Source organism: Centroberyx gerrardi, chromosome 18 (assembly GCF_048128805.1).
Source record: "Centroberyx gerrardi isolate f3 chromosome 18, fCenGer3.hap1.cur.20231027, whole genome shotgun sequence".
Taxonomy (NCBI): Eukaryota; Metazoa; Chordata; class Actinopteri; order Beryciformes; family Berycidae; genus Centroberyx; species Centroberyx gerrardi.
Window position 1 is genome coordinate 6,485,515 of NC_136014.1, and position 21,620 is coordinate 6,507,134.

At 42.8% G+C, this 21,620-nt stretch overlaps 1 protein-coding gene across 1 annotated transcript in view; it reads left to right on the top strand.

Annotated features, from left to right (window-relative positions):
• ryr3 (ryanodine receptor 3) overlaps positions 1-21,620 on the top strand; it is a 123,393-nt gene that overhangs the window by 100,368 nt on the left and 1,405 nt on the right. The window contains 33 exon segments of the mRNA XM_078289846.1: positions 717-884; positions 1,569-1,628; positions 1,778-1,909; positions 2,535-2,647; positions 3,855-3,951; positions 4,091-4,105; positions 5,774-5,862; positions 6,181-6,232; positions 6,361-6,417; positions 7,575-7,674; positions 7,926-8,005; positions 8,776-8,852; positions 8,947-9,020; positions 11,497-11,577; positions 11,708-11,796; positions 11,911-12,039; positions 12,191-12,295; positions 12,490-12,571; positions 12,824-14,115; positions 14,233-14,315; positions 15,133-15,295; positions 15,498-15,650; positions 15,748-15,951; positions 16,078-16,208; positions 16,633-16,675; positions 17,313-17,440; positions 17,898-17,958; positions 18,326-18,472; positions 19,112-19,246; positions 20,040-20,196; positions 20,315-20,379; positions 20,611-20,711; positions 20,809-20,860. Coding sequence (XP_078145972.1) covers positions 717-884; positions 1,569-1,628; positions 1,778-1,909; positions 2,535-2,647; positions 3,855-3,951; positions 4,091-4,105; positions 5,774-5,862; positions 6,181-6,232; positions 6,361-6,417; positions 7,575-7,674; positions 7,926-8,005; positions 8,776-8,852; positions 8,947-9,020; positions 11,497-11,577; positions 11,708-11,796; positions 11,911-12,039; positions 12,191-12,295; positions 12,490-12,571; positions 12,824-14,115; positions 14,233-14,315; positions 15,133-15,295; positions 15,498-15,650; positions 15,748-15,951; positions 16,078-16,208; positions 16,633-16,675; positions 17,313-17,440; positions 17,898-17,958; positions 18,326-18,472; positions 19,112-19,246; positions 20,040-20,196; positions 20,315-20,379; positions 20,611-20,711; positions 20,809-20,860 — 4,515 coding nt within the window.

Genomic DNA, 21,620 nt, shown 5'->3' on the forward strand with positions numbered 1-21,620 from the left:
AGTTTGATGTTTATGCGTTTTGGCAGAGCCGGCCAGTATATTTATTTGCACTCTTGGGGTGTTTTGACGTGAGCGCTCACAGTGGAGAAAGGCTCTTCGGCTCTCGATCCCGGAGGACTCCGTCTTTTACTGATTTATGTCCGAGAACCTTGGGCCCGAACATCTGATTCAGCTAATCAAGGGCTTGAAGTTGAGTCGCATTTTACATTTAGCCCTGACAGCTTAGTCACTGCAACATAGTCATTTTTTTTTTTAATCCCCTTCCCCTCGAAAGGCCACTTTGGATTTTTTTCCAGCCTGTCATTGTGATGTGAATTTGTCCTAAACTGACCTGCATAGTTAAATAAAGGTTGAATAAAAAAAAAAGTTAGGGTTTAGGGTTAGTAGAAAGTAAAAAATAATACATTTGGATGCCAATCATCAAATTCCAGTGTTACTTAAAGCACTCTGTGGTACGTTGTGGTCCTCAATGGAAGCCAAAATAACAATAACTTGACATACAACACAAACCACAATCAAAACACAATCAAAACACAATCAAAACATTACAGGATATACATGGCACTAGCTAGATTCTCTCAATATTGCCACTTCTCAGTTTGTTGCAAAGTAATGTTATCACTTCCTTTTCAAACAGCTTTGGGATGGAACTGGATCCGTTTTGCTCCCTAAACCACAGTGATCATAGGTTAAACTCCACTTGTGTCTCTCTGCAGTCAGGTGGGGACCAGGAGAGGAAACACAAGCGGCGTCGTGGAGAGTACTACTCCATCCAGACCTCGCTGATCGTGGCCGCCCTGAAGAAGATGCTGCCCATCGGCCTCAACATGTGCACCCCGGGGGACCAGGAGCTCATCTCCCTGGCCAAGATACGCTACAGCCTGGTGAGCTGCCACCTCACCAGATAAGCCAAGAGAGGCCCTGGTGCAAGATAGGCCCCCTTTCTCTTTAACTGACTGTTAGATGTTAGTCTCTATGGTCATTTTACATGGGGACACATCATGTACTGTATTTTGTGGACCTCTTACAGTACACTGCAAAAATAATGAACTCCTCAAGTGATTTTGTCGTGATTTTATCATGTTTCATGTTCAGACTTATCATTACTCAAGATATGCTGTACACTGGCTGACATTGGTGTGAAAAGTTAAGATGAGATAGTTGATTAAATTGGGTCATTGCAGCAGCAAAGAATAGAGGTGAAGGCTCCTGAGACCAGAGTAAAATGTAGTGACAGATATGAATAAAAAGGTACCAAAGGAAATAGAAAAGGGATATAAATAAAAATACACTAAAATTGAAAATTTTAAAGATAGAGCATCTTGATAATACTAATAAAAGGCTTCTACTGGCTAAAACAAATTCTCACAATGTTGGCAACTAACAGATTTACAGAATTACAGATGTCTGTGGTCTATAGATTTACAAATTCACAGTCCAGTGCAGAGGGCCTATATGCAGGATGTGCCAATGAGCATTGTTGACTATTCACATTATCAGATATAGCAGTAGTATATTAATACAAAATTGCAGATTTTCTAATTCATAAATACTCTTTCCCATCATAGAAAGACACAGATGACGAGGTGAAGGACCACTTGCGTCTGAACCTCCATCTCCAGGATAAGGTAAGCTGAGTATAACCCCACTGGCTTTGTTGTTCAGTATATTAGTAATAGCAGCAACAGCAGTCATAGCATTAGTAGTGATGATAGTAGATGTAGTAGTATTGTCAAGTATAATTTTATATTGTTATATGATTGTTATTGTGCTGTAGTCTGATGACCCAGCAGTCCAGTGGCAGATGAACCTGTACAAGGAGGTGGTGGCCAAGAGTGAACCAGCGAACCCAGACCACACTGTGGACCGAGTCCAGAGCATCTCTGCTGCAGTCTTCCACCTGGAGCAGGTAAACACACACACACACACACACACAATATATAGACACTTATACCTTCCAGCCACAAAAATATCAATAATCTTAAGCACTGTGTTATTGCTGTTAAGTATGAAACAGTGGGTAAACTTAATTAGACGTAGTAGTTTCATTATGTAATGTAATGTCACTGTCAAAATTAATTGTGATACTTTGGTATAATTACTGTAGAGACCCCCCCCCCCCTTCCCTTCACTCCAGTGGTTTTCTCTTTGTCTCTACTGAAGAGGATAAACATGTCGGAAGTGATTTTTCCATCAGCCTCGTTCACTCTTTCCACCATCTGCCGTTGCCAGAAACTGTGAAGGCTTTGGCTCTGTTTACACTGAAAGAACAGCGCCCTCTTCCTGTTTAATGCCATAAAGCAATCCAGCAGATTTCCCTGGAAACCCAACCAGGTGGCACACACTGTAAAATGCAGTGTAGAGGCCGGTAGCGGCTGACAGTCTTCTCGATGATGGTCTCATTTGTTTACAGTAATTATATGAATGCCTCAAAATGAATGTGGGAATAGTTTGTTACTGTTAAAATGTAACGTCACAACAGTTTCTTAATATTTTCTCATGATAATTGAATGATAATTTCCTTTGTTTCCAAGGTGGAGCAGCCTCTGAGGAATAAGAAGTGTGTATGGCAGAAGCTGCTGTCCAAACAGCGTAAGCGTGCCGTGGTGGCTTGCTTCCGCATGGCACCGCTCTACAATCTACCCCGGTGAGTCTCACACACCTTTACACCCATCATACTTCTGGAACTGATATGAAAATGTCAATAATTACATATTGACATGCACTATTTACACAACCCAATTACGACATTGCTCTAACCGAACATAACAAACCATCACCAAATAGTTTTGGGAGGGGGGGGCATATTTCTTGATTGTGTGCCCATGTAAACCCCTCATCACCTCCCTAACGACATTCTCTCCTCTGTGTTGTTTTTTTTTTTTTTTTTTTTTTTTTTTGCATAACACTACCCCATCCTCCCCCAGATACAAAAATAATAATTACTTCCTGAACGGCTATCGGGAGGTTTGGCTGGAAAGGGCGTTCAAAGCCTCCAGCTTTGACCGCCTGTTCTCCTTGCTGACGGTAATGTGACACTGCAGGGCGAATGCTTCATCTGTTCAACCCCCCTTCATCCACCAGGCTGTGGACCGACCTCTGCCTAGCAACCAGTTGTTTTTGCACTGTTGATTCTGATTGGTCAGCTAGAACGAGCGAGTACTGAACGAAACAATTCAATGAACTTTATGTAGAAAGTGGAAACACACTGCAAGGAAGGAAGAGAGAAAGAAAGAAAGAAAAATCTACTGCATACAAACTTGACTTTCATTAGCCAGCCAGCTGGTTTACAATATTATGTTTGGTTGCAGTAATGTAAACAAATTTCTGCTTTTTATGTCATGTTGCTTCCTGCTATTATGATGATTTAGAGATGTGCTAGTGATCCTTTGTCATCTGACATTTTCCAAAAAGTTGTGTCATTTTTCAACATATCTGTGTGTCTTAATTAGAGAAAATACTTGTGTGGCTTTCACCGACACGTGTGTAAACATGTTAATGGCACGTTAAACATGGAGGAAGGTGTCGCCCCCGACTGGATCCACCGATGTGTTGGAAAATGACTTATCCCCCCTAAGTTGTGCATGTTCCTCTAATCAATTTCACAGCCAGAATGAAATAACTGTCGGTTAATTCAGTGACCAAACGTGACCAGTCAGAAGAGCCAGTGGGTCCCACATCGACCAATCACCACCCTGCCTGAAATGCACTTCCTGTAACCCCCCTCCTTCCCCCCCACGCCTCTCCTTCCTGTCTCCTCCTAAAACTCACCAGAACCCGCCCTAATTGCCACTGTACCTCCCTTCCCACTCCCTTCCATTCCTCCCTACCTCCCCTCACCTCCCCCTCCCCAGGCATCGCTCTATCAACCTCTTCATCCCGGGCTATCAGAGACTATGGATAGAGGCAGAGGAGTACTCCTTTGAGGAGAAGCTAGTTCAGGATCTGGCAGTAAGTACTGGGCTCGCCTTGCCCTTGCCCCCCGTGCCCTGCGTTGGCACCCCTCTGCCGGTCCTGTCTGCCGAATGCTTCTTTAGCTCCGCGCCCGTCGAGCCTTGGGAGCGCGCCCGGGTGGGGACCTCGCCCAAAGCGCCCAGGGGCTCCCGCTCTAGCCGTGCGAAACCCTTCAAACTGAGATCCGTCAGGGGTCAGAGGCTGCATGACCAACTCAGGAGACACAGGGCCCGCTCCGGCGCTCACAGCTCTAGAAAAGCAGGCTATGCCTTTCTGCCGGCAGTGGTAAGGAGGGCCTTTCACTAGGAGGCTGTCACTAGCTGTCTCGCTGTCAGATCTGGAGCCAACCCATCAGTTGTCGTTTCGTCTCCGCTGTACTCTGTAAGTCTGTAGTGTGAGTGTGAAGGTGACGTTACGTTCTGTGGCCGTGACGTCAGTGGCATGCTCGCGTAGTCATGTGAAGATCACATTTCATATTAGATCTTTGTATACAGAGGTACAGCAAATTCATTAAAGGATAAGTTAATTGTTTTTGGACCTATATATAATTTGTCTCTTACATACCTGTAGTACTTGGACCCACAGAGAATATTGGCTCTTGAATCAGCTGTCGGTTGAAACAGTGAGCTCCTGTTGCTAGGCCTGTTGCTGCTAACAAGCAGTCCAAACAGAGTTTGTCAAAATATCTCCAAAAAAGCCATTTGTAGGCTCCACAGGGGAGTTGAGAGTAAACATAAAAGTTGAAAAATACATAAATTAAAATTAACTCCGATTTCATGACGCAATTCCTCCATCACGCACGCTTTCACTAATCAGGAAATCACAGAACTATTTTTCTCTGCCGCAGCACAGACTGCTGTGGGGTGAAAGTACATTACTGGCGGAGTGATCTAGTTTTGTGGAGGTTCAGAACACATTGTAAACAGTCGGGTAGAGTTTGGTAGAAGACTATAAATTAAAATAAATTATGTTGGTTGGTCACCATATAATTTTCACAGACTGTTTTTTTGGAGATGATTTGACAAACCCCATTTGGACTGCTTGTTAGCAGCGAGAGGATAGGAACAGGAGCTTGCTGTTTCAGCTGACAGCTGACACGAGAGCCAATATTGTGTGTGGGTCCAAGTACTACAGGTATGTAAGAGACAGAAATTATATATAGGTCCAAAATCGATGAACTTATTCTTTAAAACCCTAAAACTTGCTATTGAATATTATTACAGCCTTAGATACAGTAGCACAACATATCAGATCATGATTCACTATTGCTCATATGGGGAAGATGATATTTTAGTTGTCAGAGTAACTACACCAAAATTGAGGAGTAACCAATTCTACCAGTTTGGGCTCTTGGAGACTGGTATAGTTTTGATAGTCCCTCTTTGACGAGCTTGTGTACCGTCAGGATATCATTCTCCATGTCATATTACCAAATGGCTTACTGCTTGCATCTGTTTGACTGCTGTAACATGCATGAGTCTGAGAACTGGTTCCTACACTATTCATTCCACACTATAACCTCCTTGTCCTGTCCCTTCCACAGATCACCAGGACATGACAAACCTCACCTGCATGCTACTGCTAGTTGAATGTTAATGACTCATTTCAGTGTTTTTGACAAGTGTGTGAATGGGCGTAATCGTCCGTGAGTATTTTCCTGAGAGTTTGTGAAAATGTTGAGAGGCCGCTCCTGAATTGGAGCTGTGGTGGGATGATTTCTTGTGAGAGGGGTGAGTAGTGATCGGACGGCACGCTGTGGCAGAGCTAACTGATAAACGCCTGTGGACTCCCGCAGAAAACCCCGATGAAGATTGTGGAGGAGGAGCAGGAGGAGGAGGCTGAGATCCAGCCAGACCCTCTCCACCAACTCATCCTCCACTTCAGCCACAACGCTCTGACAGAGAGAAGGTGAGATAGTTACATAACTGAATATGAGAGAGTATGTTTTGGTGAATATGCCTTGTAAGCTCCCAGCATATTTATGGGGTTTAATGGGGTTTATGGGAAATCTATATGGTCTAAATCTTGAGAAACATTAGCACTGGTGTGAGATAGAGGCTACCAATCGTCTTGATCATGGTCTCATTTGTTTACAGTAATTATACCCAGGTATCACAATACATTTTACAATGATATATTCTTGTTTAAAGTCCTACACATCACCTTTTAAGAGAAAATAAATGATTTTTCTACATACAGTTGTTTCTTGACTTTGCTTCTTTTCAGTTACTTGGAGGAAGATCCTTTATATATTGCGTATGCAGACATGATGGCAAAGGTGCTGGACTTTGGATTTCTCTTTGATCAACAGTATATTCTGAAATACATGTTACCGGTCTACTTTTCTATCAACTTAAATGAACTGCAACATGAGCTTTGACCTTTAACCTTCGCTTGTGTCGTCAGAGTTGTGCGGAGGATGAGGAGGAAGAAGAAGAGGAAGGGAAAGAAAAGACATTTGAGGTATGCTCTCGTTCAGGTGTTGATCTTGTGAATAATGGCTCTGCTTGTAAAAAGAAAGTCCAATTTGCAACTTATATTGTTCATTGTTTCTTTAAATCCTGATGGGTATTCAGGAAGAGATGTTTGTCTGTTATCTTACCCACAATGAATTCAGAGCAGTTATAGTTATAGTTTTGGACTTTTCATTAGTTTATATTTTAGTAGTTTTCAGTTTTTAGTTCAGTTTTCACCTTAGTTTTCAATTGTTTGCCAGTTTTAGTTTAGTTTTTTCTTTTTTTTTTTAAATGTTTACTTTAAGTTCAGTTTTAATTTAGTTTCAGTACTAGTTTTAGTATTTTGGTAAGGATAGTTTTTTAAAAAGATATAATGATAGAAGTTCAGACCAGGTATTTTGTGTATATTTGCAACAGGTATTGTGTTATACAAACAATAAATCATTCTTTTAAAAAGGTATTTACACTAATTTTTCAATTAGTGTTCAGTAAAAAAAGCCAAAAATTCTATGGCCAAAGTTAATTATCTTTTTTTACCCTGCACAAAAACATGAAAACTAAAGTCATATCCCCAATATTTTTATTTTAGTTACTTTAACAAGTAGACACAATAGTTTCAGTGCAGTTCACAAAATCTCATTTTTATTTTCATTTCAGTTTATGACAGTGTTTTTTAACACCTAGTTTTCGTCTTAGTTTTAGTTTACTATAATAACCTTGATTCGGAGAGACTGATCCAGATACTCACTGCAGAGTCAAAGAGCTTGTATCTGCTGGCTGGGAGGGGTGGCACCTCTCTGCTGGCTGGGAGGGGTGGCACCTCTCCGCTGGGGGCTTCGGTGCCGTGCCTTTAATAATGGGCGAGGGTTATCACAGCTTGAAGGTCTATGGGGAAATGCAGTGTGAGGCCCTGTCGCTGTCTCATCTCACCGCTCCCGATGGAAAGTATCTGCAGCGTATTTGTCTCCGTCCTGATGGATGTCAAGCCAGTGAATAATGAGAAAAGAAAACTATTATCATTGCCAGTTAGATAGATAGTGTTAGCGCATCACCCTGAGCTGTGGATAGAGAGATTATGTCATTGTGTTGATGATGCAGGTGGCTGCTCTGACCTTCCACTTTCTTTCTGTGTGTGTGTGTGTGTGTGTGCGTGCGGCCCCTCAGGAAAAGGAGATGGAAAAGCAGAAGATCCTGTATCAGCAGGCGAGGCTGCACGCCCGTGGGGCCGCTGAGATGGTGCTGCAGATGATCAGCGCCAGTAAAGGTGATGATAATCTGATCTCTCTTGCCACGGCTGCCAATAATTAAATTAGTCTGGCTTTCAGTGGAGAGTTTTAGTGTCCCAGGATGGTCTTAATGCTGTTTCAGAGGCGTTTCCACCCTGACAAGAAGACAATTCTGCGGGAAATACTGAATACTTGTAATTTTTTTTTTCAAAATGTGCTTCTCCCTTCCACTTGTTAACACAGTGTCTTGACTTGCAGCTGTTAACTGGCACCCTTCCTCTCTGTTCAGGCCGTCTGGGCCCCATGGTGACCTGCACCCTCAAACTGGGCATCTCCATCCTAAATGGAGGCAACGTGCAAGTTCAACAGGTCAGGTCATACAACCCAACCCAGCCCAACCTTATCATTCAACATTCACCCATCTATTCTATTTAACCTTTTTTTTTTTTTAATCATTTTTATTCATCTATCCATCCATCAACATCTATCCGAAATCCAAATTCAGGTTTGTCCCCTAGAGTGTAATTGAAAACAAAGTTTATTTTGGTTATTTTGGCTTCAGGTGTATCCTAATGCAAATTAGTAATACAGTTTTGTATAGTACAGATTTTTCATTAGTTTTTGTTTTTATATAGTTGTAAATGTTTATTTCAATTTCAGTTTAGTTTTAGTTTTCAGGGTGGGTTGGTCAGTTTTAGGTTAGTTTTTTATTTATGTTTTTTTAAACAAATGTTTAGTTTTAGTTTAGGTTTTATTTAGTTTCAGTTGTAATTTTAGTATTTTTGGTAGGGATGGTATTTTTTAAAGGTATAAGTTAAAAATAGGTTTTTTATATATGTTTGCAACAGGTATTGTGTAATACACAATACATCTTAAATTCTGTTTAACATTTACTTACATGAATTTTTCAATTAGCGTTAAGTAAATATTGCCAAAAATTAAAATCTTTTTACCCAAAACCTAAACAAAAAGACAAAAAATAAAAATATCACCTAAATTTTAATTTTATCATAGTTAGTTTTACAAGTAGACAAGATAGTTTAAGTTCAGAGTGTACCTACTAAGCTGTACTGTAATGTATAGCAGGTGATTTTTACTGGAGGATGTTTGTTAATGCTTTCTTTCTTCTCTTATCCCAGAAAATGCTTGATTACCTGAAAGAGAAAAGAGACGCAGGGTTTTTCAAGAGTCTCTCAGGACTCATGCAGTCTTGCAGGTGAGTGTGACATTAACCACACCGCAGCACAGGAGAGGGAACTGCTGCCCAGACATCAAGCCCCCGCGTTTGACTTTTGAATTTCTTCCCCTAGTGTCCTGGACTTGAATGCATTCGAGAGGCAGAACAAAGCAGAAGGACTTGGGATGGTGACAGATGAAGGATCAAGTAAGTGAAGACGAGTCAAATTAGATTCACCATTTGATATCAGGATCGCTCCTTAGCTCCAAGCTTTGGCTGCTGTTTTCTCTCGAAGTTCAGTAGATGCCTGTTGTTGAAGCACCTGTAGAAGTGATTTCATTCCTGAGAACAAAAGAACATAAAGATACTGTTTAATTGAGCCCTCTTTCCTTCACATAGCTAATGCTGAACCATCGCTACTGTATGTCTCTTTCGCCATTGTCTCTCCTCAGATCTCTGTCGCAGTGCCTCAGTGTCCAGTAAAAGCTTTTAGTACATGCTAGTGTCTAACTTTTAGTTTCTGAATCGCGATGGTAGACGAAGCAAACATCAAATTGCATTGCCAGTCATGTGAATTTTGATGAGTGAACATAATTACTGCTTGCGCTACAGTCCCGGAGTCGCCGAAGCGATCAATGCAGTGTTTTTAACATTTTCTTTTCCAGTCAACATGGCAGGAGTGAGTTGGGAATATATTATGGTACCTTGTACTACGCAGCATGTATCCGGGGATGTAGTGGAGTGTAAACCCGCCTTCTGTCAACTCAGTTTACCTACCTTTTTATTGGTGAAACAAGAGTTTACCCACCTTGTCAAGCTATCACAAGCTTTTTAAGATTTCAGTTGTATCTTTATTATACAAATTTTTAGTATAGATTGTAGCAAATCGTCTCAGACTGATGTAAGTTACATGAAAATAAGTCTTTTTTAATGTTTATTCCAGGGATAATTATTATACATATTGTTGTTCACCTTATGATGATCGCCAACTGGACTTCATAGTTTACTTACCACTACATCACTGTATATATCTGTTCAGGCAGAGGAGTAGAGAGAGATTGGCCAGATGCAATAGGTGGTCTGGTAGATTTTACTTCATAATATGTCATAATATTTACAGAGGCTTTTTTCCCTGCTGTAATGTAAGGGGAAATGTGTACTGGAATATCGTCATCGAGGAGCGTAATCATCACACACGAAATGCCATCCTGATTCACTGTATCACAAGCAGCAGCGGCCTCGCCGAGGGATATTTTGATGCAGGGTGTGTCCTGTCGTCTGTGTGAGAGCAGGGATCTGTGCTGGGCCTCTATCAGTAGGAAATGTGGAGCCACAGCGGACCCGGTCCAGCATTAACACAAGGCCCCGCATCTTTCCTGAACCTGCCGCACACTCACTTCACTTGGCACTTTTCACATCCAACTATGTCCCGTCTCTTCATCCTTCAGTCCTCTGCTGTACATTTTCACCAAATTCTGTCTTTAACAATTCACTGTTACTCCTTGTGTCTCTGTTACTGTTAAGATTTTTTTCACCGTGACCGAATTTGGTACACATCTCGTCCAAGATGCAACACAGACACAACTCAGGCAGGCGTCCTATAATTTCCCCCCAATCGTCCCTCCTAAAACAAGTTTTTTTTCTTTTTAACTGCATGACGTTGTCTTTTCACTCGTAGCCGATGTCTTCATATCTCTCTTCTTCGTATTGTAATTCAATGTCCTCTCTTTTTTACTTATGTCTACGTGTATTGGTTGTCTCCTTCCTGTCATTTTAAAACCCATCGATGGCAGTCCAATCTCAGCGGGGTAAATAGCAAATTTAGATTGTCCTCATATGGCTATGCTACCATCCTGAATGTCTCCTCCATATCTGTGGTCCATACACCCTGCTTTATTTGATACCCAGCCCTTCCCTCTCCCATGCCCAGATGCATTAACCAAGAGCTCTGGTCTGTAGGGACACACTATGCATGCTGATTGTTAGTGTACACAAAACGTGGATCTGCAGAATCCATTGCTTGTCCTTTGTGTGAGTTTACCATTTCCTCCATGTTAACATGTACTAATGCAAATCCTATTACTGATGCTCAAATCTCTGGTTCTGAGGCTATCAATACCATCTCCTAAGGGTGTGACTAAAGGTTCGTGGACTCATCCACAGCCTAAGCAAAGCTTTGTCTTGCTTTGGACTTGGGGCCTATTTCACAAAGCTGGTTTCCATACAGATGTTTAACTTTCACATGGTATTATCTGCCTCCAGAAATGTATTTTGCTCATTTTGTCATAGCTCTGTCGAATGGAGTATCTGGTCGATTCAAAGAGGGTAACGTAACCACGTCTGTCCTCTTTTCTGAAATGAAGTCCCTCATCAGGCCAATCTTGCCCTACATGTGAAAGTTATCTGGCTACCCCCAGCTTATTGAAATGTCCTGGTGTTTCACTGTTGTTGATGAAAGAGCATTTTTACAATCAGCACTTTGGATTCAGATTTGAACCTGCAATCTAAAGGCCCTGGACTTCAAAAATGTTTGGAACATGAAACCTGTCCTGCCTGTCTCAGATTGAAGGCATCCGAGGGCAGTTTCACATATTATTAGAGATCATATTGTGTTAATAATGACTTATTAAATGACTCTGTATGAATTCGGCGTTGTCTTCACCAATGTCTCTTTTCTCCCAAGGCTCCAAGGTGCTACAGAATGATGAGTTTACTAAAGATCTCTTCCGGTTTTTGCAACTTCTGTGTGAGGGCCACAATGGAGGTGAGGACATCTTCAAACTCATTTCCATCAAATATACTAGTATTGCCTTATTTGTATATGTTATGAATTTTAAGCTTAGCTCTGCCCACCTCATAAACATTGGTCAATGAGAGAATGTTTCCCGTGTTAGATTTCCAGAACTTCCTGAGAACCCAAACTGGAAATACAACTACAGTCAACATCATTATTAGCACTGTGGACTATCTGCTACGCCTTCAGGTGTGTGAAAAACAAATGTACACCCACAAAAATGCACACACACACTACCATCATCGTCATTGTCGTCGTTCATTCTCATTTTCAGCACTATACTAATGTGATCTTGCTCTTCAGGAATCTATCAGTGACTTCTACTGGTACTACTCTGGCAAAGACATCATCGATGAGACTGGACAAGTCAACTTCTCCAGAGCTTTATCTGTGGCCAAGCAGATATTCAACTCACTAACTGAGTATATTCAGGTAAGACCTGAGGATGAGACCTCAAGCGGCAACAGTGAATCTACAGTATAAAAGCTGAAATGTCTTTCAGGGCTAGGGTTTCTTTTTCATGATGTTGTTCTTGTTTTCTCCTCTTTCCCATCATCCCCCTGTCCTGCTCGTCCTCCTTCAGGGCCCCTGCATTGGGAACCAGCAGAGTCTAGCTCACAGCAGACTGTGGGATGCAGTTGTTGGCTTCCTGCATGTATTTGCCAACATGCAGATGAAGCTGTCTCAGGTACACTACCCCTTGCAGTTTTAAAGCATCTTCAATTACAGTTTTGCGTGTTACGTTAGAAAAAGCAGGTAAAGAAGTTGGAAAAAGGATATACTTTTGAAAACATTCACAAAAGTAACTTTGCAGCTGTTTTCATCTTGTCATTTAGGCAACAACAACATGTATTTATGAGTGAAAATTTGATCTCCTCGCAGGACTCCAGTCAGATTGAGCTGTTGAAGGAGCTGATGGATTTGCAGAAGGACATGATTGTAATGATGCTGTCTCTGCTGGAGGGTGAGAGCCTGAAGCTGTTGTTGCATCTCAAAGGGATGACTTAAGGGACAACAGGAATCATTGTTGGTTGTAGCTGTTGAAAATACATATGAATATATTATGCTTGTACAGTAAATGTGGAATACAAATGTTATAAACCAACTGATTGTGTTTTTTCTGTAATTACTCCACACATTGAAAGATGCCATAGCTTGTGGATGAAAATGCTACATGAATGGCAAACCCTAAAGTCTGTGTGCGTTCCCTCTCTAGGTAATGTGGTGAATGGAACAATTGGAAAGCAGATGGTTGACACTCTGATGGAGTCCTCCAATAATGTGGAGATGATCCTCAAGTTCTTTGACATGTTCCTCAAGCTGAAGGACCTGACAACCTCCGACAACTTCAGGGAGTACGACCCCGACTGCAAGGGCATCATTTCCAAGAAGGAGTTCCAGAAGTCCATGGAGAACCAGAAGCAGTACAGCCAGTCGGAGATCGAGTTCCTGCTTTCCTGCGCAGAGGCTGATGAGAATGACATGTTCAACTACGAGGAGTTTGTGGAGCGCTTCCACGAGCCGGCCAAAGACATCGGCTTCAACGTGGCCGTGCTGCTGACCAACCTGTCTGAGCACATGCCCAACGACTCCCGTCTGGCGACCTTCCTGGACCTGGCGGAGAGCGTGCTGAGCTACTTTGAGCCTTATCTGGGGCGCATTGAGATCATGGGCAGTGCGAAGCGCATCGAGCGGGTGTACTTCGAGATCAGCGAATCGAGCCGCGAGCAGTGGGAGAAGCCGCAGGTCAAAGAGTCCAAGCGCCAGTTCATCTTTGACGTGGTCAACGAGGGCGGAGAGAGCGAGAAGATGGAGATGTTCGTCAACTTCTGCGAGGACACCATATTTGAGATGCAGCTGGCCTCGCAGATCTCCGAGCCAGACGTGGTGGAGCGACCCGAGGAGGAGGAAGAGGAGGACGGGCACAGCATCCTGGAGGAGTTGACCGGTGAAGAGGAAGACGGCGCTCTGGAGTCCGCCTCAGCCTTCACCACGGCATGCCACTCGGTCAAGAAGAAGATCGCCAGTGTCCGCCAAATGGTTTCCATCAGCAACATGCGCAAGCAGTTCAAGAAGATCAAGAAGCTGAGCATCAAGGAGATGATCGTGGGCTTCTTCTCCTTCTTCTGGATGCTGTTCACCGGCTTCTTCAAGGGAATCTACAGCCTGATCTTTGGTTTCTTCCACCTCATCTGGTCCTCCATGTTCGGCGGCGGCTTGGTCGAGGGAGCCAAGAACATAAAAGTGACGGACATCCTGGGCAACATGCCTGACCCGACCCAGTTTGGTATCCACGGCGATGCGATAGAAGGGGAAAAAGTGGAGGCGGGCGAATCATCGGGAAGCATAGATCTAGCCATGGCGCCGCCGGCTGACAAAGCAGAGGTTGACATGATGATGGAGATGCTGAATCCGCCGCCCAAGAAGGAAGGAGGAAAACATGTGGAGCACGGCCTGGGCGACGTTTCTGAGCTAAGTGCCGACTCCTCCACTGCCGACCACAAGAAGGTATTCACAAATTTCATGTATGAGCAAGATTTTATTGAATTTATATGATCCATGATTTAAGATGATCAATCCATGCGGGATGGTTTTACAGTATCACTTCCGTTCAATCCCTCTCAGCTCATGAATTTGTGTCGCACTTCCACGCAGAAAGCCGCTGCTAAGCCCACTGAGACTCAGGAGTCTGAACCAGAGAAAGCAGAGTGAGTAAAATTGAATGAGGGGAAAAATAATTTACACAAAACAAATATAGCTGCAAGCGCCAGTTGGCGGGGTCCAAGCACCTGATGAACTCTGGGGTGAATGTGTCATGTGGGGCAATGTGCAAGTGTGATCCCTGTGGCATGTTGAGTATTTTGAAATTTGAACAGAGTTTGTACTGTATACAGTGACTGAGATATAAATACAATGGATGTGCATGGTCATTTAAAGTTATGATGTTGCTAGAGCGGCACCTATGGGTGAAATGGCACCAAATTTTGCATGCTACCTCAGAGTTGATCCATGCACATGTGTACCAAATTTGGTTAAGCGTTCATGAGTTATGGCAATTTTTGTATATTTGGCCCCGCCTACAAATTTTGAAAGCCAATTGTAGCAAAACGGTATGGAATATCAAAAAACTGCTTGATTTTGGACAAAATGCAAAATGTCAGAAAATGTAGTCAGGTGGAAATGGGCGGGGCCTATATGGATAGATGCGGAATGAGCCTAGGAATCTTGCTTCTATGACTTATGGTCCAGAAGTTATAGGCCAAAACGTAAAGTTGCTTGCTATAGCGCCACCATGCGGCCAATTGACTTGGTTTTTGTTGCCTGAGTAGTGGCTGAGACTCTGGACCTATCTGCCAAGTTTGGTTGCTGTAGATCTTACGGTTTGTGAGATTCAGGTAGGGCAGAAGAAGAAAAAGAAGAAGAAACGGCATAATAATAATCCGTACAAAAACAATAGGGTTCCAGCACTATGTGGCTGGACCCCTAAAAAGCACTGGAAAGTATAAACAAACTTCACTTATACAGCACAGAGAATCAGGAGAAGGAGGATAAACCAAAGGAGGAGGAGTCTAAGGAGCCGGTGGTGGAGGAGAAGCCCAAGTCCATATCAGGTCACTCTAAGGAGCAGTCGCCTGCCTTCATGTTGACTGTCTTCGCTGTTCTGGAAGTCTATGTGACCAAGTTGCTGGTGAGCCCTGACACTGTTCCTTCATGTAAACAGTTTCATAGTGTCTTTACTGGAGACCAATCCTGCGGTACTGTTTGGTTTTGCGAGCATTCCGGTTCCCACTGAGCCGTGATCTGCATTCATTGGCTCTGAAATGCTCATAGACAATTGTAAAGCACAGTCAGCAGTCGGTTTGATCATTAATCAAACTTCGTGCTTACAGAACTACCTGGCCCGTAACTTCTACAACCTCCGTTTCCTGGCTCTGTTTGTGTGCTTCGCCATCAACTTCATTCTGCTCTTCTACAAGGTAATAAAGCAACCTGAACATTTTAGGGAAACTGAAGGACAAAGGTAGAAGCCTTTTCCCCAAAATGTTACAATTGTCTAATGAAGAAAAAAACACACAACGCCAAGGTATTCCTTTAGGGACATGACTGATTGTATGCGCGGTGTGTCCTTCGTTCTTTCAGGTCACTGCTGAGGCTGCGGAGGAAGACGAAGAGGACGACCCCTGGGCCAGCAGCGACGAGGAGGACGACGAGGACACGCTGTTCGACATGGACGAGTTTGTCCTCCAGGAGAGCACCGGCTACATGGCGCCGACCCTCCGCTTCCTGGCCATATTCCACACCGTCATCTCCCTCGTCTGTCTGGTCGGGTATTACTTACTGAAGGTAAAGATAATCATATCGCTAGTTCTACTGCTTTAACAGTCTCTCTCTCTCTCTCTCACTTGATCTCTCCCGCTCTCTTTTCTTGCAATGAAAGACTTTTTTACATCTCCCCTCTCGCCCCCTTAGGTTCCCGTAGTGGTGTTCAAGAGGGAGAAGGAGATCGCCCGGAAGCTGGAGTTTGATGGTCTGTACATCACCGAGCAGCCCTCCGACGATGACATCATGGGCCAGTGGGACAGACTGGTCATCAACACCACGTGAGTCACTTTTTGCTCTATGCGAATACAATACAATCATCCGAGATAACGCCTGAAACCGAGAGGAATGGCCACCATTTCAGGATATAAAATCATAAATGAGGGATTTCATTCCAAAAGGCTACAGATCCATTTGAGAAAGAACATATTACCTATAAATATGACTCTGAAATGCAGATGATCCCATCCCTAATGATATTACACATTTAAATAAATGTCCCAAGATATTGAATGGCTGTAATGATATCCATAAAGTTTTAATATCATGCCAATAATCTCGTAGGTGCCCCATCTAATTTTGGAAGGAAACTCCTCCAGTCCAATTTTAATGACTAAATGAAACTTCTGTATTAGATGCATTTTATCAGATGTAATCACCGCTCAGCCGAGTCAAGATCGTTTTTTTCTACACGTTCCGTTGCAGGTCCTTCCCCAACAACTACTGGGACAAGTTTGTCAAGCGTAAGGTGAGTGCGGAGGCGCAGCAGATGGTCATCATCCACATAGTGTAATAACTTGTGACGAGCTGAGTCGCATGTTATTAGGATCCCTAAAAGCTGACACAGCAGTGACAGCTAATCTCCCTGAGGTCCTCGACACAAAGCATACAGCACAAAGTTTAAATACTCTCACAGCAGAACAAAACTAAAAATTAATAAAAGTAAAAATAAAACACTCAGGTTATCCTCAGTTATTTATACCAAGGCTTATCAAACTTTTTTATGTCATGGACCCTCAAATAGACACAAATTAGGCTTCCATTTGATAAGATTTTGTGTCAGGATTGTTGTTATGGTTTATTTAGTATTGAATTCAATAACTGTTTACACATTGTTTGGGGGAGATAACAGTGGTGATATGAGCCATTCTTATATATTCTCTAATTTGGATCATTTCTAGTGAATTCTAGTAAAATTAAACTATTCCTAATTTTGCTGGGGACCCCCTGGAACCCCCTCACAGACTCTACTTTGAAAACCACCGGCTTATACATTATACGGTTATTTTTTCTGTGTTGCTACATACTCTCTGGTAAGTAGCTTTCTTGCTCACAGTTGAGAGTTGAGTGCTGGAGCCGACCTCTGCTGTCCTCCCCGTGTCTAGGTGATCAACAAATATGGCGACCTGTACGGGGCTGAGCGCATCGCCGAGCTGCTGGGGCTGGACAAGAGCGTGCTGGACTTTGATCCCACTGTGGAGACCGTGGAGAAGGAAGCCTCGCTGGTGTCCTGGTGAGAAATGAGCCCTCGTTTTCACACAGTTTCAAGGGGCATTAGGTAATCTGTGACTAATATATATACCTCTATCAGCAGCCAGTAGGAATTGCAAGTCAAGTGGAAAGTGAGTGAGCCAGAAATCTCAGCACCTGGCCAAGTAATTGTTAAGTTATTGGTATTGATCAACCCTGTCAACCCCCTGCAGATATATTATGGTCATTTTTTGCAACGGGCCAATAAAAATCTTAATTATTGCCCCTTTAACTAGGGCTTTACTCGGGCCTGAAGGTTTCAGCATAGCCTGACCTGAGCCCCCCCCCCAAAAGAATTATGTCCAAATCCAAACCGATTCAGGTCTTGTTGGATTCAGGCATAAATGTCAAGCTCTAAATTTAACACACGTAATCCACTATCATCCACATTTCACTATTAGTCAGCATGACTTTCAATGTGATGAAACTCTCATTGACAGGCTGAGCTCCATTGATACCAAGTACCACATCTGGAAAATGGGCGTGGTTTTGACTGACAATGTAAGTATATCTCATGTGGACTAAAACCAGTTTGCACTCCCATCACTATTAGGCAAGTAAGAAGTGATCTATCAGTGCTTAAAAAATATAAAGAAATTTGATTAATAATAATATCGGATGTTGGTGACTAATGAGGCTGATCTGTAATTTAATCATTTTCTAAATTTGATTTATAGTCCCTCTGCATGTGAAGTGCAAAATGAATTTAGTTTTGTGAACATTGCTCTGATCCCTGTAAACAACTCCTACAAGATGAGCATCATTAAAAACAACCATCCGTCTAAAAAAGCCTCACTCTACTGTGAACCTAACAACTGATTTATCAATCTGTCACTAATGAATGGCCTCTCTCTCTCTCTCCTTGCAGTATTTCCTGTATCTGATCTGGTACGCCACCATGTCCATCTTTGGGCACTTCAACAACTTCTTCTTCGCCGCCCATCTGCTGGACATCGCCATGGGCTTCAAGACGCTCCGCACCATCCTGTCCTCTGTCACTCACAACGGCAAGCAGGCGAGTAGCACCGCCAGCAGGGGGAGGCAGAGCAGTGGAGACGGCGGCCTTTACTCCACACAAAAGAAGATAACTTGTATTTCAACTCTGTCAACTGTCAAACCACCTCCCCTCTCCTTTATCAGGGTTCCTACACAGGTCTGGAAAGCCTGGAAATGTATGGAAAAAGAATTCCAGGTCTTGATAAGTTTGGAAATTGGAAAATATTCAGATATTTGTGAATTCTGTGAAGAATCTTCATCCATAGAGCGATGTGGGAGAGTTAGTAGGAACAAGACGACGTGAAGCGTGAATCATGCTGAACACCAAAATGGTCAAATCAAATCAAGAAATTAAGGTCTGGAAAAAGTGTGGAATTTAGAAATTGAAACTGTAGGAACCTTGTTTTATGTGAAAGGGACGGCTGGAAAAAATATGTTTGAAGCTGGAAAAAAATGTGAAGCTCATAGTTTGAATCAGGTTCCATCTAGTCTCCTCCTGTCTAGTTCATAAGACAGAGCATATCGCTGGAATAGCTAAGGGCGCTGAAAGAGAGTGTCACCCTCTCTCCTCCACACCGTTAACTGTGAATAAGAATGTGTTCTTGGTCGTCTTACCTGGTTAAACAGAAGTTCAGATGATCTTTTTCTCCCTCTCTAGCTGGTGCTGACTGTGGGTCTGCTGGCGGTGGTGGTGTATCTCTACACCGTGGTGGCCTTCAACTTCTTCAGAAAGTTCTACAACAAGAGTGAGGACGAGGACGAGCCCGACATGAAGTGCGACGACATGATGACGGTACGTCTGGCCGCCTCCGATAGCCCTTTATTCATGAAAATCTAATTAAAACTGGCAACGGCTTCCTTTTTAGAAGTACAAAAAAAAAAAAGAAGGGGAGGAATGTAAGAAAAGGCGGCGACGGTAAAGCGAAGGCCAAATGTTTGGAACTGGAAAAAGATTTCGAAAGGCATTTATTCGGATGGCTGAAAACATTTTGACCTACAGGCCTTCACCGGGGTATGCAGACAGGAGACGACTGGCTAAGTAGAAAATCATTTTTCACAAGTAAACTTTCTAATGTTTTCACGATTTGTACGGTTTGGAGAATGACTCCTTTTTGTTTTGTTTTTTTTTACCTCTAAATAAAAGCAATCGGCAGTTTTCATTCCCATTGATTCTCCTGCCTTCCACACAACACCTCATAGATTCTTCACCTTTTTAAAAGCATCCAAGAAAACAATAATCGGCCTTGTCGCCTCCGTTTTCTCTGACACACATCCTTCATTCCTTTACACCGCCTTCTGCCTTTTTATCCTCTTCTAGCAATAGATGACTCAATCCGTGCTGATGCCTAGTTAAAGAACTGAGCAGAGTTTCCGGCCGCAGCTCCAGCCACACACTGACCCTTCATTGCTGACTGAACTCTGTTACTCGGTCTGCTGTGTAAAGGACTGCGAATCACACAGCTGCCATTATTACCGACTTTACCGATCATCATTCCACTTAAAAAGGCCGTACATTGTGTTAAGTGACTCAGAGGGGCCGTGAATCACCGTGTTGTTTTTCCTCCTCCCTCTCGCTGTCTTTGCAGTGCTATCTGTTCCACATGTACGTGGGCGTGAGGGCCGGAGGCGGCATCGGAGACGAGCTGGAGGACCCTGCCGGAGACCCCTACGAGCTCTACCGCATCCTCTTCGACATCACCTTCTTCTTCTTCGTCATCGTCATCCTGCTGGCCATCATTCAGGGTACGCGAGCTTCTCTTTCTCTTTCCTGTCCTGCCTACCATCGTGTTTATTCCACAACAGCAGCTTGATAGTTGCGTTATGAGATGTGTGTTCTCCCCCCCCCCCACCCCCCCTATAGGTTTGATCATCGATGCCTTTGGTGAGCTGAGAGACCAGCAGGAGCAGGTGAAGGAGGACATGGAGGTAAGGTTCCAGTATGAAGGAGAATGTTCTGGATGCAAAGTTCTCTTCGTTTTCACATATATTGATGCAGAGCAGGGGGAGATGGAGGGAAATGGCAGCAAATGAGAACCATATTTAAAATTCAGAATGTAAGGTAAATGTTAACATCTGTAAACAAATGAGACCATAGACAAAATATGGCGAGAGCCTCGTGTCAGCTTGACCTACTGTATGTCTGAATGTCTCTTTCAGACCAAATGCTTCATCTGCGGCATTGGGAACGACTACTTTGACCGGACGCCTCACGGGTTTGAGACCCACACCTTACAAGAGCACAACCTAGCTAACTACCTGTGAGTGCAGCAGCAAACACAGAAGACAATAAAAGCCAATGAATTCAGGTTCCTCTCTTCATGAATGTTTTGCCTCAACATTTCCTCCTCTGTGCAGGTTCTTCCTGATGTACCTGATTAACAAGGACGAGACTGAACACACGGGTCAGGTATGTCAACAAGATTTTCCTAATTAATATTTCAGCCTCAGCTCGCTTCTCTTTGCGGCGTACTGCGCTCCTGTGAGAAACTGTATATGATCATATGTATATGAGAAACTGTATGTGATCATATGTATATGAGAAACTGTATATGATCATATGTATATGAGAAACTGTATATGATCATATGTATATGAGAAACTGTATATGATCATATGTATATGAGAAACTGTATGTGATCATATGTATATGAGAAACTGTATGTGATCATATGTATATTCTCATGTCTGCGGTTAACAAATTGACGACAGCAGAGGAAAAACAATACCTGCACACTGGCTCTTGCTCCCAGTAAGCTTCACTTATGCAACATATCAAGTGGGTTGAAATGTTGCACAAGTAAAGCTTTGCAGGAGCAAGAAGCAGTGCGTGGGTATGTTGTTTTTCTTTATTTTACCTTTTGTTCAGTTTTGTCTTCAGCTTTTGTCCTGCACTTGACATCCGAGTTCCATTTGGGATGTGCAGACACTGTTTTCTGTCACAAAATTAACAAAGGCCCAAAAAAATCTGCTGAATCGAATGCATGCAATGCAATCAAGTGCTTGAATAAAAAAGAACATCAGCTACTTTTGGAGAACAATGGATAAAGCTTTAATATTTAAAAAAAAAGCAATGCATTTCAGTGTTTTCTTCGAAAACGAAATGAAATGCATGAGGAATTTAATTTTAAAGGTTAATTTATGATGTTTTAATTTACTATAATGTTCCT